The 24,418-nt window shown below is 29.0% G+C and overlaps 3 protein-coding genes across 6 annotated transcripts; 2 read left to right on the top strand and 1 right to left on the bottom strand.

Moving 5' to 3' along the window:
• The first annotated feature begins 123 nt into the window (after positions 1-123).
• Positions 124-7,533, top strand: Gdh (glutamate dehydrogenase, mitochondrial). The gene is made up of 8 exons (XM_015335946.2): positions 124-1,104; positions 4,526-4,726; positions 5,283-5,516; positions 5,603-5,760; positions 5,851-6,006; positions 6,092-6,302; positions 6,414-6,568; positions 6,671-7,533. Exons 1-8 carry the CDS (start codon positions 672-674, stop codon positions 6,785-6,787), a joined length of 1,665 nt encoding a protein of 554 aa, XP_015191432.1. The 5' UTR covers positions 124-671; the 3' UTR covers positions 6,788-7,533.
• A 608-nt stretch (positions 7,534-8,141) lies between these two features.
• LOC107074511 (band 7 protein AGAP004871) lies at positions 8,142-19,771 on the top strand. 2 transcript variants are annotated; one of them, XM_015336017.2, is made up of 10 exons: positions 8,142-8,297; positions 9,614-9,743; positions 13,333-13,442; positions 13,795-13,867; positions 14,003-14,085; positions 14,183-14,386; positions 15,165-15,220; positions 15,300-15,378; positions 15,476-15,577; positions 15,806-19,771. In XM_015336017.2, exons 2-10 carry the CDS (start codon positions 9,662-9,664, stop codon positions 15,902-15,904), a joined length of 888 nt encoding a protein of 295 aa, XP_015191503.1. In that variant the 5' UTR covers positions 8,142-8,297; positions 9,614-9,661; the 3' UTR covers positions 15,905-19,771. The 2 variants fall into 2 exon arrangements, with proteins under 2 accessions (XP_015191503.1, XP_015191504.1); XM_015336018.2 differs by lacking the exons at positions 8,142-8,297; positions 9,614-9,743 and adding an exon at positions 11,421-11,969.
• Positions 16,578-24,402, bottom strand: LOC107074261 (uncharacterized). 3 transcript variants are annotated; one of them, XM_089170647.1, is made up of 9 exons: positions 24,273-24,402; positions 22,560-22,757; positions 22,342-22,494; positions 22,130-22,265; positions 21,774-21,901; positions 21,373-21,663; positions 20,327-20,569; positions 19,853-19,970; positions 16,578-18,301 (listed from the first exon to the last, which is right to left on the bottom strand). In XM_089170647.1, the coding sequence occupies exons 2-9, from the start codon at positions 22,735-22,737 to the stop codon at positions 18,292-18,294; spliced, it is 1,257 nt and encodes a 418-aa protein (XP_089026773.1). In that variant the 5' UTR covers positions 22,738-22,757; positions 24,273-24,402; the 3' UTR covers positions 16,578-18,291. The 3 variants fall into 3 exon arrangements, with proteins under 3 accessions (XP_089026773.1, XP_089026772.1, XP_015190998.1); XM_089170646.1 differs by lacking the exon at positions 24,273-24,402 and having other exon boundaries at positions 22,560-24,182; XM_015335512.2 differs by lacking the exons at positions 16,578-18,301; positions 24,273-24,402 and having other exon boundaries at positions 19,849-19,970; positions 22,560-24,182.
• Positions 24,403-24,418: the final 16 nt, after the last annotated feature.

The following is a 24,418-nucleotide window of genomic DNA, read 5'->3' as shown; positions in this document are numbered from 1 at the left end:
ACTAGATGACGCTTGACGCAATTGACAGAACTTTTCTGAAAGGGGAGTTGCCTTCCTTGGATTTAAATTTATGAACCAATGGTTAATATATATATATATATTTTATCAAGTAGTATCGATAGAGAAAAAGCGGAGGAAGGTAGAAGGTTTGAGTAGAGTCAGTCGGTCGGTACTGAACAGTTGGGAAGAAGGTGAGAAAAGATTGGTAGTAGTAGGTATAACGCAAGTAGCTGACAAAGTAAACTAACAGTCAGGTAGGTAGAAGATAAGGGTAGATAGATAAAGGGCAAAGTAGAAGGGAAGAAGAAGAAAAGGAAGGGCAAGGTAGAACAGATCCAAGAGGGGGAAAAATTAAAAATCATCCAATACATTTGTTCAGGATCCGTGGCTGGTATTGGATCGTTACTCACAAGATACAAGGAGGAAGGATTTGAATTCAGAGAGAAGAAGAAAAAGAAGAGGGGATAATAAAGAAGACGCTTAGAAGACGCTTAGAAGACGCTTTAAGATAGTAGAAAACCAAATGGAGTAACTAAAAGAGAAACAGTATTAAAGAGATAGAAACAATCCAGTAGTCGACGTTCGAAAAGAAACACGAGATAGTCCAAATTAGTCATCCGGTGTTAACAACAAGTTTTCCTGGGAATAATTAAGTAAAGAATAAGAACAATATGTTCCACGTGAGAAAATTGACGAGATCGCCGATCGGTTTAAAACAGGTGCCTAGTAATGATGTTTTACGAGGTACATTAATGCGAGGTACAACAGCGGCCTTGCAAATGCGAGGTTACGCCGATCATCAAATTCCCGAACGTTTGAAGGATGTACCGAATGCACCTAATCCCAAATTTTTCGACATGGTCGAATATTTTTTCCATCGTGCTTGTCAGATAGTCGAAGATAAGTTAGTTGAAGATATCGGCAAACGTTCGAGGATAACCGTTGAGGAACGTAAGAAAAAAGTTAAGGGAATATTAATGCTGATGGAACCATGCGATCACATACTTGAGACATCGTTTCCTCTTAGACGTGATTCCGGTGATTATGAAATGATCACAGGTTACCGTGCCCAACATTCGACACATCGTACACCTTGCAAAGGAGGTGTGTATATTTTCTTATTTTTTATTCACATTTTACTTTCCTTCTTTTGTTCACTGCTATACGCATGCTTTGAAGAAAACAAAGAAAATATTTAAGTATTGTATCATATTTCTGTTATTATATACATATAGAACGTAACATAATTTGGCGCGTTTGATAACAATGCGTTATACGATTTACGTGTACAATTTTTAACGACAGTTGAGTTGATAGCGATAGATCTAATAAGTAGTATTTAATTCTATCTCTTTTGCTGTGTTATGTGTACATAAGCTTTGTCTATCTATCCGTCGTGTGTAAAATCGAATGAAACTACGTTATATAATTTCAGCTAATTTATTTTAAGTGTTCAATATTTTTCATTTTCATTATTCGCATATAGAATGAATATTTATCAGAATGTAACGTGAGTTTATTTTTTTACATTTTAAGCACGTTTATTAAAGTTTATGTTTCCGGGTTTAGTGAAAATATTCATGAAAACATAAAGAAACGTTTATTGTTGAAAGATTAAAGAGAAGTTAATTGTAGACAACGTTTTTGATGGGTTTGCAGTTTGGTTACGTCACATATCTGTGCGCGCACATTCTTTCTTATTCTCAGATAAAAAGATAAAAAGATAACAAATGAAAAAGAGATAAATACTCTAAATACTATCAATATTTTATATAAATTATTTTCCAAGTTAAAGAAATATTAATTGTAAGTTAAATTATTTTATCAAATCTAATTGTGTGTTTTCAAATTTTTCAAATTTTTCAAGCAAAAATTAATACATTTCTTAATTTACAATATTTTTTATTATTTTAAGGAGTAATGATTCATAAACTGAATCTATATATATATGAATATATGAATATGTTCATATAGATAGATATGTTTTAATACTTCAACAAACTTAGCATAAAGTCAAGCGATAAAATTAGTCATAGCTAATGTCATTTTTGTTTTCTTTTTTATTCTTTCTCTTACATGGTAAATTACTTTCTTACTTGGTAAATAACATAGATAATATAGACAAAAATGTATTGCATTGCTTAGTCTCAGCAGAATGTCAGATCATCCCACGTCTTTTGTATTCCCGAGTTCACTTTTATGGGTATAATGTGTCCGCGTATGTAAGGACTCTTCGCACACTTGTAACCATTTTTACGGCTTCAAAGTATACGAGGTTTTAACCTCGATATTAAAGAAGACTAAACTATCACCTAATTCTTCGACTGTGACGTGAAGACATTAAAGAAAAAAAAACCGGATTATTCAAATATTTTTTTCTATTTGATATTTCATTTTTATCTTATTTCTTTGTTTATTCCATGTCTCCTCTTTTATTTCAATGATTGAAGAGTACCATTGTAACGATAAAGAAAATTAAATTAGTTCACGCTCACGTAACGCATGTGACTTTGTAAAAATAAGAGAATTAGCTTACTTTAATTAAAATTGTTTTTTTTTTATCAGAAATGTTCTCACAAGTATCGTGTTTCATTACGTGTTTTTTCAAACAATTATAGCTTAACAAGTTAGACTTAATCGTTTTTTTATGCATTTTCGATAGAAAAAACTTCTTATTCTTATTCTTCTTAATCTCCTTAGGACTTTAGGACTTTTTTTCTTATTTTTTACGACGTTGACAATTTTACAAGTGTATAAAAGAATAAAAATGTATTGAGACAATTTAAAAATAGCCAATTGATCGGACAAAAAGAATTATTTGAAAGTATTTAAATACTATCGCTTTTTAAAGCGAGAGATAATATTTTACATGTTACCAAATTGAGATAATGATAGGAACAAAAATTTTGCTGTTTCGTCATCGAAGAAAAAAAAATATAATAGAACGAATATACGTTACAAATGAAATATTTCGAACACGTCTATATACTCGATCTTTTTATAGTTCATTTTAAGATGTAACACCTGGGCTAATGGATTACGAAATATGATTATTTGCTATGACGACTTTTATTTTAATTGTCCGAATTGTCACGTGTAGGATAAAACTAAAACTAACATGTTAGCCAAATCAAATGAATTAAATAGAGAGAGAGAGAGAGAGAAAGAGATAGAATGAAAATGTATAGTGCAGAATGTTGTTCTTGTCCATTAAGGTGACTCATCACTTAGTTATTTAAACGTAATAATTATTTTGTTTATCACAACTTGCTTATACATACACACGTTGGTTTCCCCATCGCATATTCAAGCTTTATACTCAATATTTTTTATCGAACATGATAAAAATATGAAGTGTAAAAGAGGGCTGGGTTGAGTATGAAGTACCAGAGGCAGGTCATATTTACATAGATTCTCGATAACTCAATTGACTGATCATATCGTTTGAATAAATCGTTCGTGAACTTCAGCATGTCTTGAATACCTTGGTATACTATATATACTTAAAGGTGTGTGTTTGAAAAACTTAGCAATGATTACGTCGTCAAGAGATGTTGCCAAATGTTTGTTAGTAATCTGGCATCTAAATTAATCACGCGATAAAACGACAATATACGTTCCATGGCAATGACACGATATTTAAGGTCAATAACATTTGCAATTGGCTCTTCTCTTTGTTCCGATTGATTGATTTTATTTCATTATTTCATTATTTCATTGTTTTTTTACGGTTGTGTTGTTGCTTGTGTTTTATTATTCTTTCTTTCTTTTTTTTTTTTTTTTTTTAAATTAAATAATTATTTGTATTGCATTAAAATGCATATTTTATAAATGGTTTCAGTAATTAAGATAATTTATCATGCGTGTAGCATATTTATGAGTATGTGCATTGTTTTATGCAGGTTTGCTGCTTAGAAGTCTGAAAAGAAAAATATTTCTTATTGTTAGATCTAATACCGGAATCAAATCGTTAATTATTTATATGCACAAACACATATACATTAGTATACATTCAAGTATATTATCAGCTGTAACATTATACTTCTTTCCTAGTGATTACCGATAACTGTAACAAAATTCCAACGATATAGTAACAATCAATTTAAGTGATCTAATCAATTGTACTTTATTATTTTATTTTTTCTTATTGATTTAAAATTCATTTATACGAATATTAATTTTCTTATTTATAGTGTGAAACTCTTTTTTTAGAATAGATTTTATAATTTATTAAGTCAACGAACTCTCGTAACTTTTGCGAATCAATTGTGAATGTGAAAATGATTAGAATTTGAAATTCAAAAGTCAACAAATGTTGTTGCAATGTGTATTTTTCAATAATACCTATCGCAAATATGTACGAGTTTTAGAGAGCTAATGTGAATTAACTTGTATTTGTAAAATACAGGTATCTTATTCACGAGTATGACATTGACATTCATCTAAAATAAATATTGAAAAAAGAAATGATAATTATTTCATATTATAAATACAATTATTTTAATAAAATGAATACATTTTACAGGTATCCGTTTTTCAATGGATGTTTCTCGAGACGAAGTAAAAGCCTTGTCCGCATTGATGACGTTTAAATGTGCCTGTGTGGATGTACCTTTTGGTGGTGCCAAAGCTGGTATCAAAATCAATCCCAAAAACTATTCCGAGCATGAGCTTGAAAAAATTACGAGAAGATTTACGTTGGAACTTGCAAAGAAAGGATTCATTGGTAAGCCTCATTAAAACTAATTGTAAGAATAACGAATTTTTAAGATTTTCTATACTGAACAACAGAGATACCATTTTGGCATCTCAATCGTCAGCGTTTTGTTACGTCATTTCGTATGCCTGTCTGCCTGCCTGCCTGCTGCTGCTGCTGCTGTTGCTGCGTCGACGTTATTTCATCTGTGATAATTTTAGATCAAATCTGTTGTAGAAAATCAACATTTGTGAGAGCTTGCTTAAAATAATCTCTATCCTTGTTCTTGTTGTTATATCTAGCATATTGCAAAAGAACAAATTTCTTGCATTTTTTTTTTTATTTCAAGTCTCTATCTTCTTCTTAACTTTATCTTTTGTATTTAAAAATAAAGTAATGTTAATATTAACAAGTATTAGCATCTATAATAATGAAGCGATAACATACTAAATTATCTATACACTTTGTGTATTTTTTCTTATCGGTTTCTTTTCTACTTCAAAATAAAATATAAATTGTATTAGTATTTTTAAAAACGTAACGAGAATGGCAAAAAATAAACCTGTTGGAATTTGTATTTTGATAGGACCTGGTGTAGACGTACCTGCTCCTGATATGGGTACAGGAGAACGAGAGATGTCTTGGATTGCTGATACCTATGCGAAAACTATCGGCCATTTGGATATTAATGCTCATGCTTGTGTAACTGGTAAACCTATTAATCAAGGTGGAATTCATGGAAGAATATCTGCGACTGGTCGTGGAGTATTTCACGGACTGGAGAATTTTATTAATGAAGCTAACTTTATGAGTATGATTGGTACGTACTGTTAATCATATAAAATTGTTGTTGTTTTTTTTTTTTGAAAGAATTGAAGTTTGAATGAAGTGTGTTTTGATTTGTAGGTACCACACCTGGTTGGGGTGGAAAAACTTTCATCATTCAAGGTTTTGGTAATGTTGGTTTGCACACAATGCGTTATTTACATCGTGCTGGAGCTGCTTGCATAGGAGTCATTGAACATGATGGTGCGATCGTTAGTGAGGAAGGCATCGATCCAAAAGTACAAATCTAAATATTCATTTTTCATATTAACTTATCATACCAAATATAAATTGTCATTGTTAATTGTCGTATATTTTTTTAATTTCAGCAACTAGAAGATTACCGTATAGAAAATGGTACGATTGTAGGTTTTCCTGGTGCCAAACCGTACACGGGAGAGAATCTCATGTACGAGCCTTGCGATATATTTATACCCGCTGCTGTAGAAAAAGTTATTACCAAAGATAACGCGAATCGTATTCAGGTTAATATTTCTACTTAATGATAATAAATGATACCAAAAATGATATGAATATTATTTTAATCGTATTTTTATTTGTTTATTTTAGGCAAAAATAATAGCCGAAGCTGCCAATGGTCCAACGACTCCAGCTGCCGATCAAATACTCATTGAAAGAAACATACTCGTTATACCAGATCTTTATATTAACGCTGGTGGTGTTACAGTTTCTTTCTTCGAATGGTTGAAGAATTTAAATCACGTGTCGTATGGTCGTTTAACTTTCAAATACGAACGAGAATCTAATTATCATTTACTTGGTTAGTTAAATGCAATATTATAATAGCAATATTTAATACGGTAATTTATACCCCTTGATTAGAAATAATTTCATTCATTAAATCAATCATTTTTCGTTTGCTGTGTTACAGAATCTGTACAAGAATCATTGGAACGTAGATTTGGTCGCGTTGGTGGTCGTATTCCTGTTACTCCTTCAGAAGCTTTTAATAAGCGTATTTCTGGTGCATCCGAAAAAGATATTGTACATTCAGGATTAGATTATACAATGGAACGATCTGCCAGGGTAGGTTTTAATTATGAACATATTTGTGAAAATTTTTAACAATACATATTTAATTATAAATATATATAATTGTGATTAAATCTTATATTATTTTTTTTATAGGCCATTATGAAGACTGCTATGAAGTTTAATCTCGGACTTGATCTGAGGACAGCAGCTTATGCAAACTCGATTGAAAAAATCTTTACAACTTATTCTGAGGCTGGTCTCGCTTTTTAAATGCTAGTCAAGATAAAAGAAAGACGAAACAAAAATTTATTATACGATAACGGAGTGTTATCAACAAAATGATCATAAAAGTCAGTATTTTAAAGATTACTCATGATTGATCACTGGTGTAACTTTGACCAAACGTTCCATGTACATTGTTTCACCCATCATTCTTCAAACTCGCCCTAATAATTTGCCTAAGTGCATATACACGTTTACATATATAGAGAGATTTAATAATATACTTAAGAGATTAAGCGATGAATTATTATAAGTATCATTAAATTGCACGAAAATTACGAGCAATAAAAATTAATTAATACCGTTCACCACAAGTCGTTTGTCTAACCAAAGGGGATTATAAGACCAGTGCATTTTTATATTTCAATTTTTATTCGTCGGTTGTAATAATTATAATACTAATAATAGTAATAATAATAATAATATTAATAATAATAGTACTCTTTAAGACTCCGATCAATTTTTATCGAAGTGACATTGCGATTAAACACGAATATACTTTTGTGCTTTGAATTTAGACATATTGTCAGTATATAAATAAAAAAATAAAAAAATATAATATTAATTATACATCCACTTGAGGATAAAAATGAAAGTTTAAAAATGCTAAGTATTTATAAAGAAGAAAGATAAGCTGTTTTTAATAAATCAAGAAATATAATGCATTATACATTAATACTGTCATACATTCTAGCCTGATGTTAATAAACACATGATCATGAATGAAAATTTAATTTCATTTATTTTATTTATATTAATTACTATATTTATTACAGGCTAATTAAAATACATCATTGGTTATTGTCCCTCTTACGAATCCTTGAACCTTTTACTTATGCTTTACGTGTAAAAAAGTTAAGCTCGATAGTTGAGACACACGTGCTTTTATTCTCACATATAACATTTAAAAGCTTTTCATATACCTATATAGCTGCTTAGTTATACCTAATAAACAATATTTAAAACGTGTTTCCTTTTAAAAAACTTCTGACTAGTGTTCGTCCGACCTTCAAATAATTCCTCATCATTTTTTCAAATAAAACAACAAATTTATATGTAATTAAATGTAATAAGTAATATATTTCGAGTAATTATTATCTTTAATGAATTTCATTTATTTTTTCTTTAATCTGTTAGCTCGAATATATAACAGACAATAAAAAATAAATTCTAATTGGAATATTGATCAGATAAGGGTTCGTTTTTAGATGATGATGATGATGATGTAATAAAAATTTTTTAAGTTTTCTAACGATGAAATAGTTGAATATTTCCAAAGGTCTATTTAAACGTTTTAATGACAAGGGGTCAGCACCGTTTAAAAGTGGAAGGGTATCGGTACGCAAGGACGAACTGCGCGTAGTCGAGTTATAGTGTTAAACCAATGCCTTACTACTAGTTAGGGTGGCGGTCGTCGTCTCGTACAAAGGTCTCTGAAGCCACGACGACGTCCACGTTGTGTCTACCTTTTCATTTGTGTAAGAAGAAACGACACAAGGTGATCAAGACTTTATACAATATTATTCTCATTTTATTATTTGTAAAGCTTACTCCTTTTTTTTTTCTTTCTTATACCCAAAATATCATTTTTTATGTTATTTTTCTTGTTCCAATTACGTCAGGAATGTAATATACATCCCTCTGGAAAAATACAAAAATAAAGGCACCGATTAAATAAAAAGAAATCAAACAATTTATTTAATTATAGAAGCTTATTAGAATATTTTTTAATTTATTTCAACTATAATATTTTTATCTAACAATTTCAAATAGAATTTTCTGAAGTATCTTACTTGTTTCACAATATGTGCCGGTAATTATGAAAATCGATGAATATTAAAGGGATATTTTATAATTTATTTTATAAATAAACAACTTTTAATTATAATATAAAATAAATTGTTTGTTTGTTTTTTTTTCCATTTTTTGACTAAATTCACTGTCATAATTATCGGATCATAAATTTGTAAGTGTAATGTTATTTTTAAATGGAATAAACATATCCGTTTTGATAGAATTTTGTCGATGGAAAATGTTTATTCTATTATAAGAGAGAAAGAGATAGAAAACTTGATCGTGTGTCAACAACATATTTTCTATTAGATATTATCTCGATGAGATATTACTAAGGATGCTTCATGTTTTGTTGTCTTGATTTTTATCGTTTGTTGTGTGTTTATGTTCACGGAATGATGATGTAAAAAATGAAATTATATTTTTTAAAAGATAAACAAATGCTTTCAATACTATAAATACGTAATTTAGATGGGAGTGCTTTTTTAGCCGATTAATTATTATCATTAATCTACGCGAATTCCGTCAAAATGAAATTGCATGAATTATTAAATTGAATTAGCCCGTTATCATGTCGTAAAATCGTAGAATCATCTGGAATTAAATTTAACGAGCATTTTTATGTTTTAGTTCATATAACTGGTGTAAGTACTCGTAAACAGGACGAAATAAAAAAACTTTATTTTAATAATTCACCATTCTTCAGGATAATCAAAAAAATTATCTAATCTAATAATAATAATAATAATAATAATGATAATATTAATAATAATAATAATAAGTGCGTTTGCACGAACAAAATTTTTTATTCGAGTTCTTTTTCACGAATCACCACCATAGATTTGTGATAAGTGTGTTTTATGTGTTCAAAGATTTATTTTAATAAAAATTCCAGATTTTCTTTATTTGAAATAAATTAAAATCAATATATTTGTTTAATTATATTATATTTATTATGATTTAATAGTAATTTAGTAATTTTTTAAATAATATTTAGTAATTGATATGAAATGATTTTAGGTGGCGAAATTTGAATCTCGCGTTAATCCCATAGAAGTATCTCTTCCTATGGCGACTTTAACTAATGGTAATGGGTCTACGATTCAGATTAACACGCGTCCTGATGATATACGAAATCGTATTATCGGAGGTAAGAGTGATATTTATGCATATATTTTTTAATTTAAATAAAATATAAATGTTGAACGAGTATGTAATATATATGTGGGTGGGTTGACAAATTTCATAATTTTTCAAACCATTCTCGTAACAGTAAAAATAAAACGATCGTTTTTCAATCTACCTAAAAAAACAAAAAAATAAAATAATTTTTCTTTTGTAAAGTATAATCTTCATCATCATCATCATAATCATCATTTTAATATTATTGAATCGACACGTCGTTGTTTGAAATTATTAGATATAGTAAACGATAATGTGAATTTGATATGAATGAATTATTACTTAAGTGTAAAGAAGTAATCTTTATTTTATCCTACTGAACGTTTTAAACTTTAAACAAAGTTTATCTAACTATATCAAATATAATACTAATAAATACTAATTATAATTCGCTGGTTGAAAAGTATTTTTTCTTGTAAAAAAACAATTCATTTTTTCGTAGTTTTTCATTAAGGTTGAAAACTTTATAATCTATTTTCGTAACTGTTATTAATCACGTTAGATTTGATTAAATTATAGCCGGTCAATTATGCGTTGAAAGCTATCGAAAATATTAAAGATCGTTTATCGATAATTAGAAATGTTGTCTTTGAAGTTTGTAAAGTAAGTGTTAAATGATATTTAATTAACAAGTACAAATCATGAAGTTTTCATTAATATTTGTCTTTTATTAATTAATTATTATTATTAAACTTATACAGCTTAGAGAATTATAATATTTTTAACGAATATTTTTATTATGAAACTTGGATGAACGAGGTGACATCAAATTAACATTTTAATCGATATTTTATGTAAAAAGAAAAGAAAAAAAAACAAACTACAATGAAACGAAAAATCTTCAATAGTAAAAAAGTAGTATAAGGGGACATTAATCAGCCAGTTATAGTTGAACTTGGTTACTCTATAGCATTCACCTTGCATGTACTTAATATATATATATATATACAATCTTCATCTTTGAGTTAGAAATAAATATAGTTCGAGACTATCTATAAACGTGGAAAGAAAATCGATTAGAAAAAAAAAAAGGAAATAAAGCCATTGTGTTAATGTTATACAAATTCTAATAAGAAAATTCGCGTTTTATCTTGTAATATTCCCCTTGTCATCAATAAAACAAAAAAAAAAGAACAAAAATAAAAGAAAAGAAAAGAAAAGAAACTCAGAAAATAGAACGTTGACGTGTGACATTTCCAGTATAAAAAGAAAAGGAAATGAAAAAAAGTAGGCAGAGTGGACATATAAAAATGAAAATTTCAACAAAAGATAATAAAAATTCTCATGGCTTAAAACAAACGTTCATTTTCATTCAATTATATTAAATAAATAAATAAACGATCTATATATATAAAGAAAAGAAAAAGCAGGAAATAGAACATTGACGTGCGACATTTTCATTGGAAGAAAAAGAAAAAATACGAAAGAGGAAATGGGAAAAATAGTGGAAAAGATGGACAGACATTTTTCATTAAACGAAGAGATTGGATACGAATTCTGACAATCGATATTACTCTCCCTTCGTAAAATTCATTTTATTCTATAATTCGTTCAATAAAAAAGAAAAAAGAATAATAAAAAGAAAAAAGGGGAACTCAAACATTGACGAGTGACGTTTTCATTGGAAAAAGAATAAAAAAAAACGAAAAAAAAAACGAATAGAAGTAGGAGTTAAAAGAAAAAGGTTTGTTGATGGAAAAGTAGGCAAACTGGACACTGATAAAATAAAATAAAATAAAATAAAAGAGTAGGTCAGAGTATTGTAGGATAGAAAAGGAGAATAGAAAGGATGATAAAGGTGTGTGTGTGTGTGTTGTAGGTGGTGCGCGCATTTCGCGCATTTCGCGCATGCCACTACGAGAAGAGAAAGATAGATAGGATTTTATCCATGTGAGTGAGTGAGTGGGTGGTTGGACACGGTCAGACAAGGGAACAAATATTCGTAGCAAAATAGTGTGATATCCATCTTACGAATAATTTTCAATAATTTCCAATAATTTCCTCTTACACGAGGTCCAATACTAAATCTTCAAATCGAATCTATCTACGTTGAGAAGGAGAAGAAAACAGGGAGGTGCAGGAGAGGGAGGGAAAAAGAGGGAGGGAAGGATAGAAAGGGATAGGGAATAATTCAGTGACTTAGGTCAACGGGTCACTGGGTACGTCGCTAGTTACATTTTCGTTATGACGGACGGTAAGCTTAAATATGAACATTTCAAAATATTCATTTATACAAAAAAACAATTCATTTTAATCTTTTTCATTGTGTTCATTATATTATGTATATATGTAAAGAATTATAATTAATTTTCGAATCGAGTGTGTATGTTTGTATAGGTGCGCTTTCTTATGAGATTTTTCATTAGAATTTGTTAAAATTTTGTATAAAATATATAAAAACGTAGATGTATGTAAATTTATTCTGTGTTAGTCGATTTACGTAGTTTTCTTGGAAAGGACGCGCATTTGTATATGTATATATAGGAATATATCGATCCGTAATTCTTATTCTTTTTCTTTCGATGTGTTGTTATCGTTAATAAGATCGATTCTGTGTTTAAATGAGATATCGAGCGAGAATTACTCGAGGGTTTACTTGGTATACACCGTTTATTACGTTTTGTATTAGTATTGTCAACAATTTACTTAGTTGGTCTATATTTCGAAAATATTCAGAAAAAAAAAACATAAGTTATCAAGAAAAATTAATCTAAGAATTATAATAAATTTTAAGAATATTATTTTCAATGATTGAAACAATTGTGCACAGGGTGAAATTTATTCTATGGTAATTTTTAATTTTTTGGCATAATTTTCTTTTTAAACTTATAAACCTCCTATAAACTGTATATATATAGTACAAGTATATGCAAGTGTATCCCTTTATCGATCTTGAATTACGAGAAAAATAACACATTTGTTTACGTCAATTGTATTTTTTCGACAAAAACAAAAAAAGAAAATAAAACATAAAATAAATAATAATAATAATAAAGTTGTAAGAAAAAAGATAGAAAGAGAGAGATTACAATCTTGGGAGTATTTTTTGTTATCTACGAACTGTGCATGTGTTATAATGACAAGAGACTAACAAGTTATCGTTCATCTAAGTAAGAGGATGATGATATATTATAGGTTGGACTATATAAACACTTATTATAGCTAGCAGCTAGATTGGAAAACCCTTTTTGAGATAATTCAAGAGTACCTGTAAAAGTCTTTTTTCCTGTTTTTTTCTTTTTTCTTTCTTCTTAAGAAAACGAGCTCTAACGAAAGAACTAATTTACAGAATACTAACTAGACAATAACAGTTCTTATGCTACTCGTAAAATCAAGTCAAGTACACCTTTCTCTGTTTTTTTGTTGTGAGCTCGCATAAATTCATAATCGATTTGAAACATGAAATTTTGTTCTCCAATACGTATGCCTTAATTAATAACTTGGTTTCAATCATCGGATGAACAAATAATCAAACAACGCAAATAGATTGTATTTACAATAATAAAACAATGAATATTGTCAAATGAAATTGGTATGTTTGTGTTTCATTGTTTTAGCGGAAGATTCAACACAATCCGATTCGACAACCTGTGGTAATATCCTGGTGATATTGTCATGGATTTTGGTCATTTTGACAATGCCATTTTCGCTCTTCGTTTGCTTCAAGGTAAAATATTAACGAAAGTTTAAAGGGTATTCGGAAGTTCTTTCTTTTATTCTTTTTTTTAAGCGGTCACTGTATAAACAGCTATCACCCTCGTTGCATTATTAATAGAACGGACAATTGACCTCCAAGCGTCGTTGATGTTCTATAAAAGATCTTGAAAATTCTGTTAATAGTAAAACTCTTCATCGTTTTATTCAACACATTTATAACACAATAATAATAATAATAATAAAATGTTTATATTATCACAGGGTCTTTGACCTATCTAAAAGCACCTTAAAATAAATCCTTTATTTCGTAATTATTGATTAATTAATTATTGACAATTACATTTTACATATTACGTTTGTAGGTTGTACAGGAATACGAAAGAGCTGTTATATTCCGATTAGGTCGTCTTCTATCTGGTGGTGCTAAAGGTCCTGGTAAGTTTTCATTTTCCATTTTTTTTTGGGTTTCTCTTTTAGTCGCCTCTTACGAAAAGCAGGGATTACTGAGGGGGTATTCTTCCCCGCCTTCCCCACAGGGAGCTAAGTTTAATAAAAATATTCTTTTTTTAGGAATTTTCTTTATTTTACCCTGCGTAGACAATTACGCACGAGTTGATTTGCGTACGAGAACTTATGATGTTCCACCCCAAGAGGTATGTTTATAATTTATATTATTTCTTGTTATCAATTTCAATGCTGAGATATTTATAACAGATAACGAAAGTGAAACGAATATCGATTATTTTCCAGGTATTAACAAAGGACAGCGTTACAGTATCCGTCGATGCAGTAGTTTATTATCGTGTTAATAATGCTACTATATCTATAGCAAATGTGGAAAATGCACATCATAGTACAAGACTTCTTGCACAAACGACACTTCGAAATACCATGGGTACAAGACCGTTACATGAAATACTTAGCGAACGTGAAACTATTTCTGGTAACATGCAGGTACGTTATATTCCTTCAACTATTCCATTTTTGAATGAAAACTTCTTTAGAATGGGTGTCATTTGAAAAAATGTAACCCGGTGATGTAGTGGGGAAAGGAAAGGAAAAAAATATGTGTTTTATTATTTACTTTCTTTGTAATTATTATAAAAATGCGCGCCTGTATGAATGCAACCCTCCAGACACACTTTTAAAATGTTGCTAGCGAGCGCCATCTGTTAGTACGGAATTTTTTTCTGCTCGAAAGATATGCAACCCGTCATACATATGTGTATAAACAGTTTTGACTGCAAAAAATTCTGTCCCAGTAGATGGCGCTCGCAAGCAACATTTTCAAAGTGTGTCTGGAGGATTGCATATCAACAGGCGCGCATTTTTTTTAATTAAATTAATAATTAAATAAATAATTACAAATTAAAAGTACAAATAATATTATACAATAAATTATCCTCGAAACTTGTTTATTTGAAGGTTTCACTTCTAACTTGTGTGATATGGACATATGTTTTTTAAAAATTTTATTTATTATGTAATGTGATTTCATATCTTAAGTACTACAATTATCGATTGAACTACTTATTTTAACAAATTATTCAATATTGAAAATAATTCGTTGATTTTTTTATAGCATTTAATGTAACTATTAAATAAATTGCAATTATTGTAATATTAATTATACATACATTTGTACGTAAATACTCGTACGTAAATACATACACACACACATATACATACGTAAGTTTATATGTAAAAGAAAATTGATTAAGGTGCATCATAGATTTCCTTGGATGAAGCTACCGATACCTGGGGTATAAAGGTCGAACGAGTTGAAATGTAAGTATTTTAATAAAAAATTAATGTAATATTTTCAATAAATAAAAAAATATAAATGAAATAAATGTGAAATTTGTAGCAAAGACGTTAGGCTTCCTGTTCAATTGCAACGAGCAATGGCTGCAGAAGCAGAAGCTGCACGAGAAGCACGTGCTAAGGTAACTTTTATTTCTTTTTTAAAAATTATTATTAATGTTTTATACATTTGCATAAAATTGATTCTGTATGATTTTGTATACTCGTATTTAATTATAGGTCATCGCTGCTGAAGGTGAACAAAAGGCAAGTAGAGCATTAAGAGAAGCATCTGAAGTAATTGGAGATTCACCTGCTGCATTGCAATTACGTTATCTACAGGTAAGTAACGATCAATTATTGATTTTTTTTTCATTTTGTTCGAGGTACCGAAAAGTAATCAAAATTCAATGAAAAATCGAAGGACTTTTTAAAAAGGGAATTGAACCAATTTTGTTGTTGATTAGCATTTAAAATTTTGATTATTTTTCGATCTCCTGAATATTTGAATTGCTTGAAAGATTAAAAATATATAATAATTAATTTTCTCATTTGTTTGTTTAATCGTAGACACTTAATACAATTTCGGCTGAAAAGAATTCAACGATCGTATTTCCATTACCGATTGACATGCTCACATATTTTATGAAAGCTAAAGAAATGTCATAATTCAATGTATTATTATTCCAATGACGTATAGTCGATATGTTTGGTTCCACCAAAGAGTAAAAAAGAAATGAAAAAAAAGAAAAGAAAAAAGGAGGTGGTTAAAATGGAAAACTTTGAGATGATCGATCTAATATTTGATGATCGTATCGCACACTTATACACACACACACACATACACATATACGTATTTGTTACGTTTAAATAAGACTCGAATCAGATGAAAAAGGGCAGAGTTGCCAATATTAGACCAAATTTCAACCCTTTACTATTATTAGATTACGTACAGAGGCCATAAGTTGAAATATTTGTGTTAAAAAAGAAACAAGAAAAAAGGAGTAGTTAACAAACGACAGTTTGCGACACAGTTTATTACAATTTTTGATAGCAAATAATTAAAAAAAAAAAACAAAAAAAAAATAATAATAATAATAAAAGTATTTAATGATATTTTTGGATAACCTTATAATAAGATCGCATTGATCTATTTGTGAATGAATTAAAACAAGATGATGAATGAAATAAGTATCGATTTCAAAGAAACGCAAAAACCTGACATTAATTTCAATCAAAAATTGTATTCATAATGAAAAAAAAAAAAGAAAAAAAAACGAGTAATAACATCGAAAAAAAAAACAAATCTGCGATGATTTAAACGCAAGTACACAAATATTAGATACGAGTACCGTTTGATGTAAAATTAAAAAAAAAAAAAAAATCAAATCATTTTCATGTTCTCGCGTGAAAATTGTGTAGCTCGTATTAAAAAAATTCAAAATACAAATAATTCAATCATAATTTTTAAACACTGCCAATCGAAGCACGATAAACGGTTTCATCATTATTTCCAATAAGAACAAAAATTTCTTTATTTCGTAAATGTGTGCACATTTTTTACGAGACCAAAAATGGAATTGATTAATATTCTTTGTAAGTAATTAAAATAATTACAAAATAAGAATATGTTAATGTTTATATATATATATATATACACATACATTATACAATACAATTTTCTAATATACGGAACCAATAGAGACGACTTAACATAGTGAAACATTCAAATGTTAACAAATTTGCAAATAATAGAACATCAACTATTAAACAAAACATAGAAATAAAAAACAAATAAATAAAATAGTATATTACTCACCTAGGGAGGTAAAGTAAGAAATTTCTTATTTACTGCCCATGGTGAGTATACATTTTTTCTGCTCGACGTAGGCGGAAAGCGGCAATTTCGTTTTGAACAGCGGGAGAAAAGTTGACGCTTTTCGCCCGGAGGGAAGAAAAAGATATTGATTTCTATAAAAAATATTGACAATCATTGAAATGTTTGAATTACATTGAAATTTAATTGATATATCATTTAGAGTTGTTGGTCATCAACAATTAATTTTGATCTTGAAATAATAATTTTTTGCTTTGATACCAAGAAGGTTCTAGGATATATTAAAACCGCCTATTAATTTAGATGGCACTAAAATGGTAGTGGTGTGAGCTGATTAAAATTGATCTCAATGTCGCGTCGTTTTTTCTTAGAAATGAAAGAAATATATTCAAATGGCAAAGCTTCAAATATAATAACGTTTCAAATATATTTAAACAAATCGTAACGGCCCTTAATGTTATAAAATGGTCTAGCATTGGCAACTCTTTCTTTTTCTTTTTTTCTTCTTTTTCTACCTTTCTATCTCTCTCTCTCTCTCTCTCTCTCTCCCTTCTCTTTCTATCTTTTTCCAGCAACATATTGCGTTACATATGGTGCTTATTAAAAAAGGTCTTTCTCTTGGTTAAAGATTAAAATAATATTAATAATAGTAATAATAATAATAATAATAATAATAATAATAATAATAATAATAATAACAATAATAATAATAATAATACTATTAATATTAATTAGTAAGTTTGAAAACGTTTGTACTTTGAAACATTTTTACTCTGACATTTGACATTAGGTTGACTCTTATGATCGGCTAAAATAAAAAAAGAAAGGAAAAAAAAAATGACGAAAAATATTTGGAAGAAACATATTTTTTTGGGGTTTTTTTTTTTTTATGTATTCCGATCAGACGTGTTAAACTTTTCAATATATTCAATTAAAATCATAATACCATCGTGAATTTGTCATTACAAATTCTAATAACCTTTTGAATACCGATTTGTGATATTACGAGGATCAACGTAAGTTTAATAATTGAATAATCAATTCAATCAATGAAGACTGCTGTCTATCGTATTAATTTTCATCTCATATTTTCATTTACATTTGATTCATGATTGGAATATGTAAATGTTTATGTTAATTGCTAATTTTAGGTTTATTCCTCACAGTCAATTAAAATGTTACATACCTAAACGTTGTAATTAACACATAACGGCATATATTAATTTTTCCTGAAAAATACAAATAAAATTCTTTTAATTTGTTCATTATTAATGAAATGAAAAATGAAAAATGAAGAACAAAATAAAAAAGATGGAAAAATATTGGAACTATTGATCTTCACGTTCTCGCACGTCGTCTCATTAAAACGACTAATGACGTTTTATGATATTTGCTTCATAATTAAAAAAAAAAAAAAAAAAAAAGATATTGCAATGAAAAGAAATTTATGACAGCACTTGTTCGTACATTTTTTTTTTTTTTTTTAATTATTTCAACGTGCTTACGTTTTATTCGATTTAAACTTCGTGTTTATATTTAATAATTATTTTTTTTATGTTATTTGAATTTTAAATATTTTAATACCATCATTATAATTGTAATACTATCATTACATATACACGTATATAAAAATAAATATAAACCAATGCATTTTTTCTACTGAACAAAGATTAAGGCTTTAATCTAATAATAGATGAAATTATTTTTAATGATGAAACAAGAGAAGACGAGGCAAGATTCAGTGAAAGATCATAATTAATTAATTAAAATGGTAAGACGATACTTTAATTGACTGCTAGGAAGATTTGTTTATAATTTTTAATATACTAATGTACATTAATTAATATATTAATTCATTTTATTAATAATAAGAGGATAACGACACGAATTATATATTATCTTGATATTACGCAAAGAAAAAGAAAAAGAAAAAAAACAAATTCATGCCCTATTTCTCGTTAAAATTGTTTAATGAAATATTAATGTTTAATCTATATGATATTTTATGTATATATATATATATATTTAAGTATATACAAGATGTTCTGTACCTAATGATACAATGATACAAACGAGTAATAAGATGATTCAAGTTGAAAAATCAAGTTGAATATGTGGAATAACAAAATTTGTTTATAAAAGATTTTATTTTGGAGAAAAATAATTTTAAAAATTAGACAAGTATTTATATGACGAGTATGTGTGTAAAAATATAATAAATGAAAAAATAGAAAATAAATAATATATTGTCAAATACGAAGACTTATAAGAATAATTTTGTTTACACGTAAAATCTCACTTTTAGTTGGTTTGTATTACATCGGTTACAGAAAATTTTCTATATACACACATATATCGACGTGTTATTGTGTGAAAATATATATTATATCTAAAAAGATACACTATTGTCGTATGTTACACGTGTATTTAAGATTCGCATGGTTGGCTGATTTTGAAGTCTGATTGATCATTTCTTTAGATGATAGGTGCAACGAAAAAAAAAAAGAAAAATAAATCAAAAAAGTACGAAAAAAAATGTACAAGCGTACTTGTTATGCAAGCGTTATTACGTTTACTTGCAAAAAAAAAAAAAAAGAAGAAGATCCTATTTTTTAATCGGATTAACATCGTCCTAGTATTGATTAAGAAAACTTATAAGATATTTGGAAAGATCTTTAAATAAACTGTGGACTCCTAAAGATTTCAATAATTTCATTCCTTCATTTTCCAATTGGATGTATACCTCAAATATACCTCAAATATACCTCAAAATACCTTACCTTAATTTTGTCGTGCACGGTTGTTGAACATAATTTAAACAAAAACCTCTATTTCCAATATCATTCGGTGCTTCTATCGCATCTGTATGAAATATTAATCTGAAAGGTTTAACAGTGCCTGAAAAAAAATAAAATAAAAAAAGAAACAAATTATATAGAAGTTTTTCTTTTCGTTATTTTAAATAACTAAATTCTAATTTGATATACATGAAGTGTGCCAAGAATATTTAATCATTGATAAAATAATGAATTTTTGTATATTATTAATGTATAATTTGAATAATTTAATCTATCCATTTTTCCTGGGTTTCCCTTTTAGTCGCCTCTTACGATAAGCAGGGATTACTGAGGGGATATTCTTCCCCGCCTCCCCCACGGGGGTATAATATATATTAAAAATTTACTAAAAATAAATTTATTTTTTTTTTTTTTTTTTTTGAACGTAAATGTAATAAAAATATTGAAGACACTTACTAATGACCGAAGATGAGTTTAAGTTTTGACTCTCAGCATTAAACGTACCACCGCACAATCTGTCAACACAGGTGATTGACATCGAAGGAGTTCTACCTGCGTTAATCGCACAAGGTATCATCAAGTAGTCTGTTTGACATGCGGCACCTGTCATCGAAGCTATTTGCGTTCCTTGAGTATTACCCGTTAAAGTAAACGCGTTATTACGAGACATTTGTCCTGGCCCACTGGTTACCATAATACCTGGAATATTTATTTATATCTTATCGAATTTCATATTTGACCAACAGGAAAAAGATATATCTGTGTATACAAAACAAGTTAACACTACGCACTTCGTAGATAACTTTCAAATTATGGATTATATTAAACAAATCTTTTCCTATCAAAGTTTTAACATAAACTTTGTTGTTTTCTTTTAAATTTATAAATATTTTATAGGTATTAAATTTTCATTTACAAAATAACATATTAATATCCTAAAGAATAATATAAAAATAAAATTAATATTCAAATTCGAATATTAAATCATATTTCCTAGAACGTATAATTTAAATAATAAACTTATGCAAAGTTAATATGTACCTGACCTTGTTTAAAGGTACGAGCTAAAAATCACGGAGGAATTTTAAAAAGTTCATATTATTGCATTTTTTTCATCGTTTATTTTCGTCAATCTAACTTTATAACAGGAAACTTTTATTTTTTTTTTATTTTTTTATTACCCATTCAATATAATCGTCCAGACAAATACGTTATTGTTATATTCAAAATAATCTTTCAATGCAAACACAACAAATGTATCTTTTAAATGATTATTATATTTTCATGATATTTTCAAAAGTAAAGATTTGTTGGACGTATTATGAAATGTTAAAATAAAAAAAAAAATTTCATTTTATCAAATATTTCGATAAATGGCAGAAAGAAAAACATCTGTTTATATTTTCATTTTTATTCAATCCCATTCATAACTTTTAAAAAAGGATTATTTTATTGTTATTATAAAAAAAAGAAAAAAGAAAAAACGTATGTGTTTGTCGTACCTTCGTCAGAACAGGGCATATATTGGATACCGCAAAAGTTTTTTTCCATTCTGATACATATACTGTAATCCTGATTGGACAATTGCAATCCGGTCGTGGGATCGAAATTGAATGATTTTATTTGTCCTGATACACCGGTAAAATATTGCAAACACCCTTCCTCAGCTCTGTAAATTGTGCTACAACGAATCTGTGAGATTCGGACTTTCCAGGATCGTGGAAAGGAATTCCCGCTCGTGACGAATGTCAATGTAATGGGATTAGTTTGCCCTACACCAGCGTCTATGTACACTGTAAAAAAAGTACAAAAAAAAAAAAAAAAAGAAAATCCATGTATTTGATCAATGAAAAATTTCATTTTATTCCCAACTTTGTATAAAATATACAAAATGTAATCTTACTATGATTGCCATTATTAGTTCCACAAATAGTTGGCACTGGATTACCACCGGAGACAATAAATTGGTCATATGTGCACAAATTGTTCGTTGTCTCCGGTCCTCTTATCATAAATTGTACAAAATCCAATCTAAAAAAAAAATCTTATTAAAGTATATCTAAAGAAAAAAGATATTATTGTCGCACATTATGTAATATCAAATATATATTTGTTTTTAGACATGCATTGTAATACTGATAATCCATTTTAAATGTAAAACAAATGATTTGAAATACTGTGACAATAATTTACAATCCTTTATCGTACATATTATAACACAGAGGTATAATAAAAGGTATATTTTTTGTTTTGAATTACCTAAATTGGCACACATCCGGATTTGATTTCAATAACGTCAATTGACACGACTCAGTACCATCGAACGTGGATGGATAATTCGGATTAACAAAGTAAGTATTATTATCGTTAATTGTTTGTCCGCACGAGACCATGACTATAAAACAATAAATCTCATATAAAGATAAAAGCTAATTCCAAATGCTACATTATTAAGCATAAATATTTATTACCGATACAACATACGCCATAACCGTTGGCACAAATTCCACTTGATATACCAGCACGTTGTGAACATTCCGTAGCTGATATGCAAGTACCATTTTCTCCGTTGGAACCAGCACAAACGTTATTATCAAATTTGACCACGGTGAACAATGGAAAAACTAAAGATCAATTTTATTATTATTATTTGTATTTGTATTTTTGTTTTGTTTAATGATAAACTTACGTCGTTTTTCTCTTAAACTTTGGGCCGATTTAATATTTTGAAGCGCGTGCGTCTGCTGATCGTAAGATTCTCGAGATCGATTTTCGTTAGTTTGCCAAAAACGTCGTACTTGTGGAAACTTATGCATTTTCCATATGTTCCAAGCATTAATTTCGATACTCGATACGATCAAATTCATTAGAAATAAATGTAAATATCCTTTGAGAAACATTTCGATAATTATAAGATTAGAATACTTGACTGTTCAATTTGTTAATACTCGAAGAAGTTACACCGAGTGTTACAGATATTATACTAAAGACTGGAATCTCCAAGACGCGAAATTAAATATAAATACTTCGAAGAAAAATGATTTACACGCTCTGCATACAAAGGTGTAAAACGATTAGACCAAAAGGAACAAAAAATTACCAGAGAAAGTTAAGCGTCGTGATTTAATTGAAAATAGAAGCGTGAGAGTTTAAAAACGTATTGTATTTATTTTTTCGAGCATGATAATTGTCGCTTTCATCTTTCTCCTAAGTTATAATTGTTGTCATTAAATAGAACGTAGTACTTTCCATTCAGTATCTTTCCATACGATTATTCTTTCTCTCTCTCTCTCTCTCTACTACGATTTTCAAGTACTTTCTCTACTACACCATTTATCATTTTTTTATACACTTGTCATAAACATTCTAATGATTTACACACAAAAACAAAAAACGAAACAAATAATTCGATAACTTTCATGTTTTTATTTTCGAATTTTGTTCTTAATTAGAGATATTTTGAAAAATGTATATCTAACGATAGGTTTCAAATTACTTCACTTTTACAAAAGAGAAAGAGATAAATTAAATGTTTCTAAAAGAACATCAATGAAAATTTGGTAACAGTGATTATATTACACACCAATTAAAAAAAGTTTCTAATTAATTTTAATTTAATTGAAGAATAAAAACTTAATTGTGTCTTTTGTTTACCTTTTTACAGAGATAAAAAAACAAGTAAAAAAATGAAATGAAAAAAAGAAAAAGAAATAAATAAAATATTATTGTATTTTGTAAGATGACTCAATTAAGATTTAGTTGGGAGAAACAGGGTTTAACGAAAAGAGGTGAGATGGCAAGGACAGAACGGAACAGAACAGAACAGGACAGGGGTAGGGACAGGGGCAGGGTTAGCGGCAGTGTCAGGGGTAGAAGTAAATGTAGGGGTCAGGAGGAGGAGGAGGAGGAGGAGGAGGAGGAGGGTGGTGGAGGGCCAGGAAAGTGCGAGAGCAGGGCTGGCAGGAGCGTAGGTGAGCTAAAATAGATCGATGGACGGATGCGCACGCAAGTGTACCTCCGATTTCGTTGAGTTGCTTGGTGTAGCTTGCCTGCAGGGGAGGTAGACCACCCTACTACTATGCCTGAGAGGTAAAGCGGGTGCTTGGGAGGTAGGTTGAAAAGAAAAGTAGAAAATCGGTGCTGCTGGTGGTGGTGATGGTTGTAGCTTCGTAGGACTCTTTCAAAAATCATGACAATATTTTTTCTTTTAGAATGATATAAAAAAAAAATAAAAGAGAAAATAGACAGATTGAAGTAAAAGAATAGTTAGGCAAAAAGGAAGATGATAAGAATGGCTGATAAGGAAGAAAAGGGACGAACCCTCTTGAAGGGTATAGGCGCGTCTGTCTCTGACTCTCTCGTTATCCCTCTCTTTCGTATTGTCTTACTCTCTCTTTCTCACCTGTTTACCGGCAATAGGGGTGACTAGGTGCGGTGGAGGCGGTGGTGACGGCGGTGGTGACGGCGGTGGTGACGGCGGCGGCGCTACAAGTGGCTGGATTCGTAAATTGGGAGCACACACGCGCGCTTCGTATGCTCGTACCTTCC

The sequence above is a fragment of the Polistes dominula genome, unplaced genomic scaffold, assembly GCF_049000335.1.
Source record: "Polistes dominula isolate Pdom_NZ unplaced genomic scaffold, Pdom_raw_medaka contig_79, whole genome shotgun sequence".
NCBI classification, from domain to species: domain Eukaryota; kingdom Metazoa; phylum Arthropoda; class Insecta; order Hymenoptera; family Vespidae; genus Polistes; species Polistes dominula.
The sequence above is the reverse complement of the archived record's forward strand: the minus strand, read 5'-3'. Positions and strand labels throughout refer to the sequence as shown.

Coding starts and splice junctions, on each gene's coding strand:
- Gdh (XM_015335946.2), top strand. CDS start 672: ATGTTCCACGTGAGAAAATTGACGAGATCGCCGATCGGTTTAAAACAG. Junction 4,727..5,282: donor TGCAAAGAAAGGATTCATTG/GTAAGCCTCATT, acceptor GTATTTTGATAG/GACCTGGTGTAGACGTACCT. Junction 5,761..5,850: donor AGGAAGGCATCGATCCAAAA/GTACAAATCTAA, acceptor TTTTAATTTCAG/CAACTAGAAGATTACCGTAT.
- LOC107074261 (XM_089170646.1), bottom strand. CDS start 22,770: ATGTTTCTCAAAGGATATTTACATTTATTTCTAATGAATTTGATCGTA. Junction 22,495..22,559: donor AAGTTTAAGAGAAAAACGAC/GTAAGTTTATCA, acceptor ATTGATCTTTAG/TTTTTCCATTGTTCACCGTG. Junction 19,971..20,326: donor AAACTCATCTTCGGTCATTA/GTAAGTGTCTTC, acceptor ATTTTTTTTCAG/GCACTGTTAAACCTTTCAGA.
- LOC107074511 (XM_015336017.2), top strand. CDS start 9,662: ATGGCGACTTTAACTAATGGTAATGGGTCTACGATTCAGATTAACACG. Junction 9,744..13,332: donor ACGAAATCGTATTATCGGAG/GTAAGAGTGATA, acceptor TCATTGTTTTAG/CGGAAGATTCAACACAATCC. Junction 15,221..15,299: donor AAGGTCGAACGAGTTGAAAT/GTAAGTATTTTA, acceptor TGAAATTTGTAG/CAAAGACGTTAGGCTTCCTG.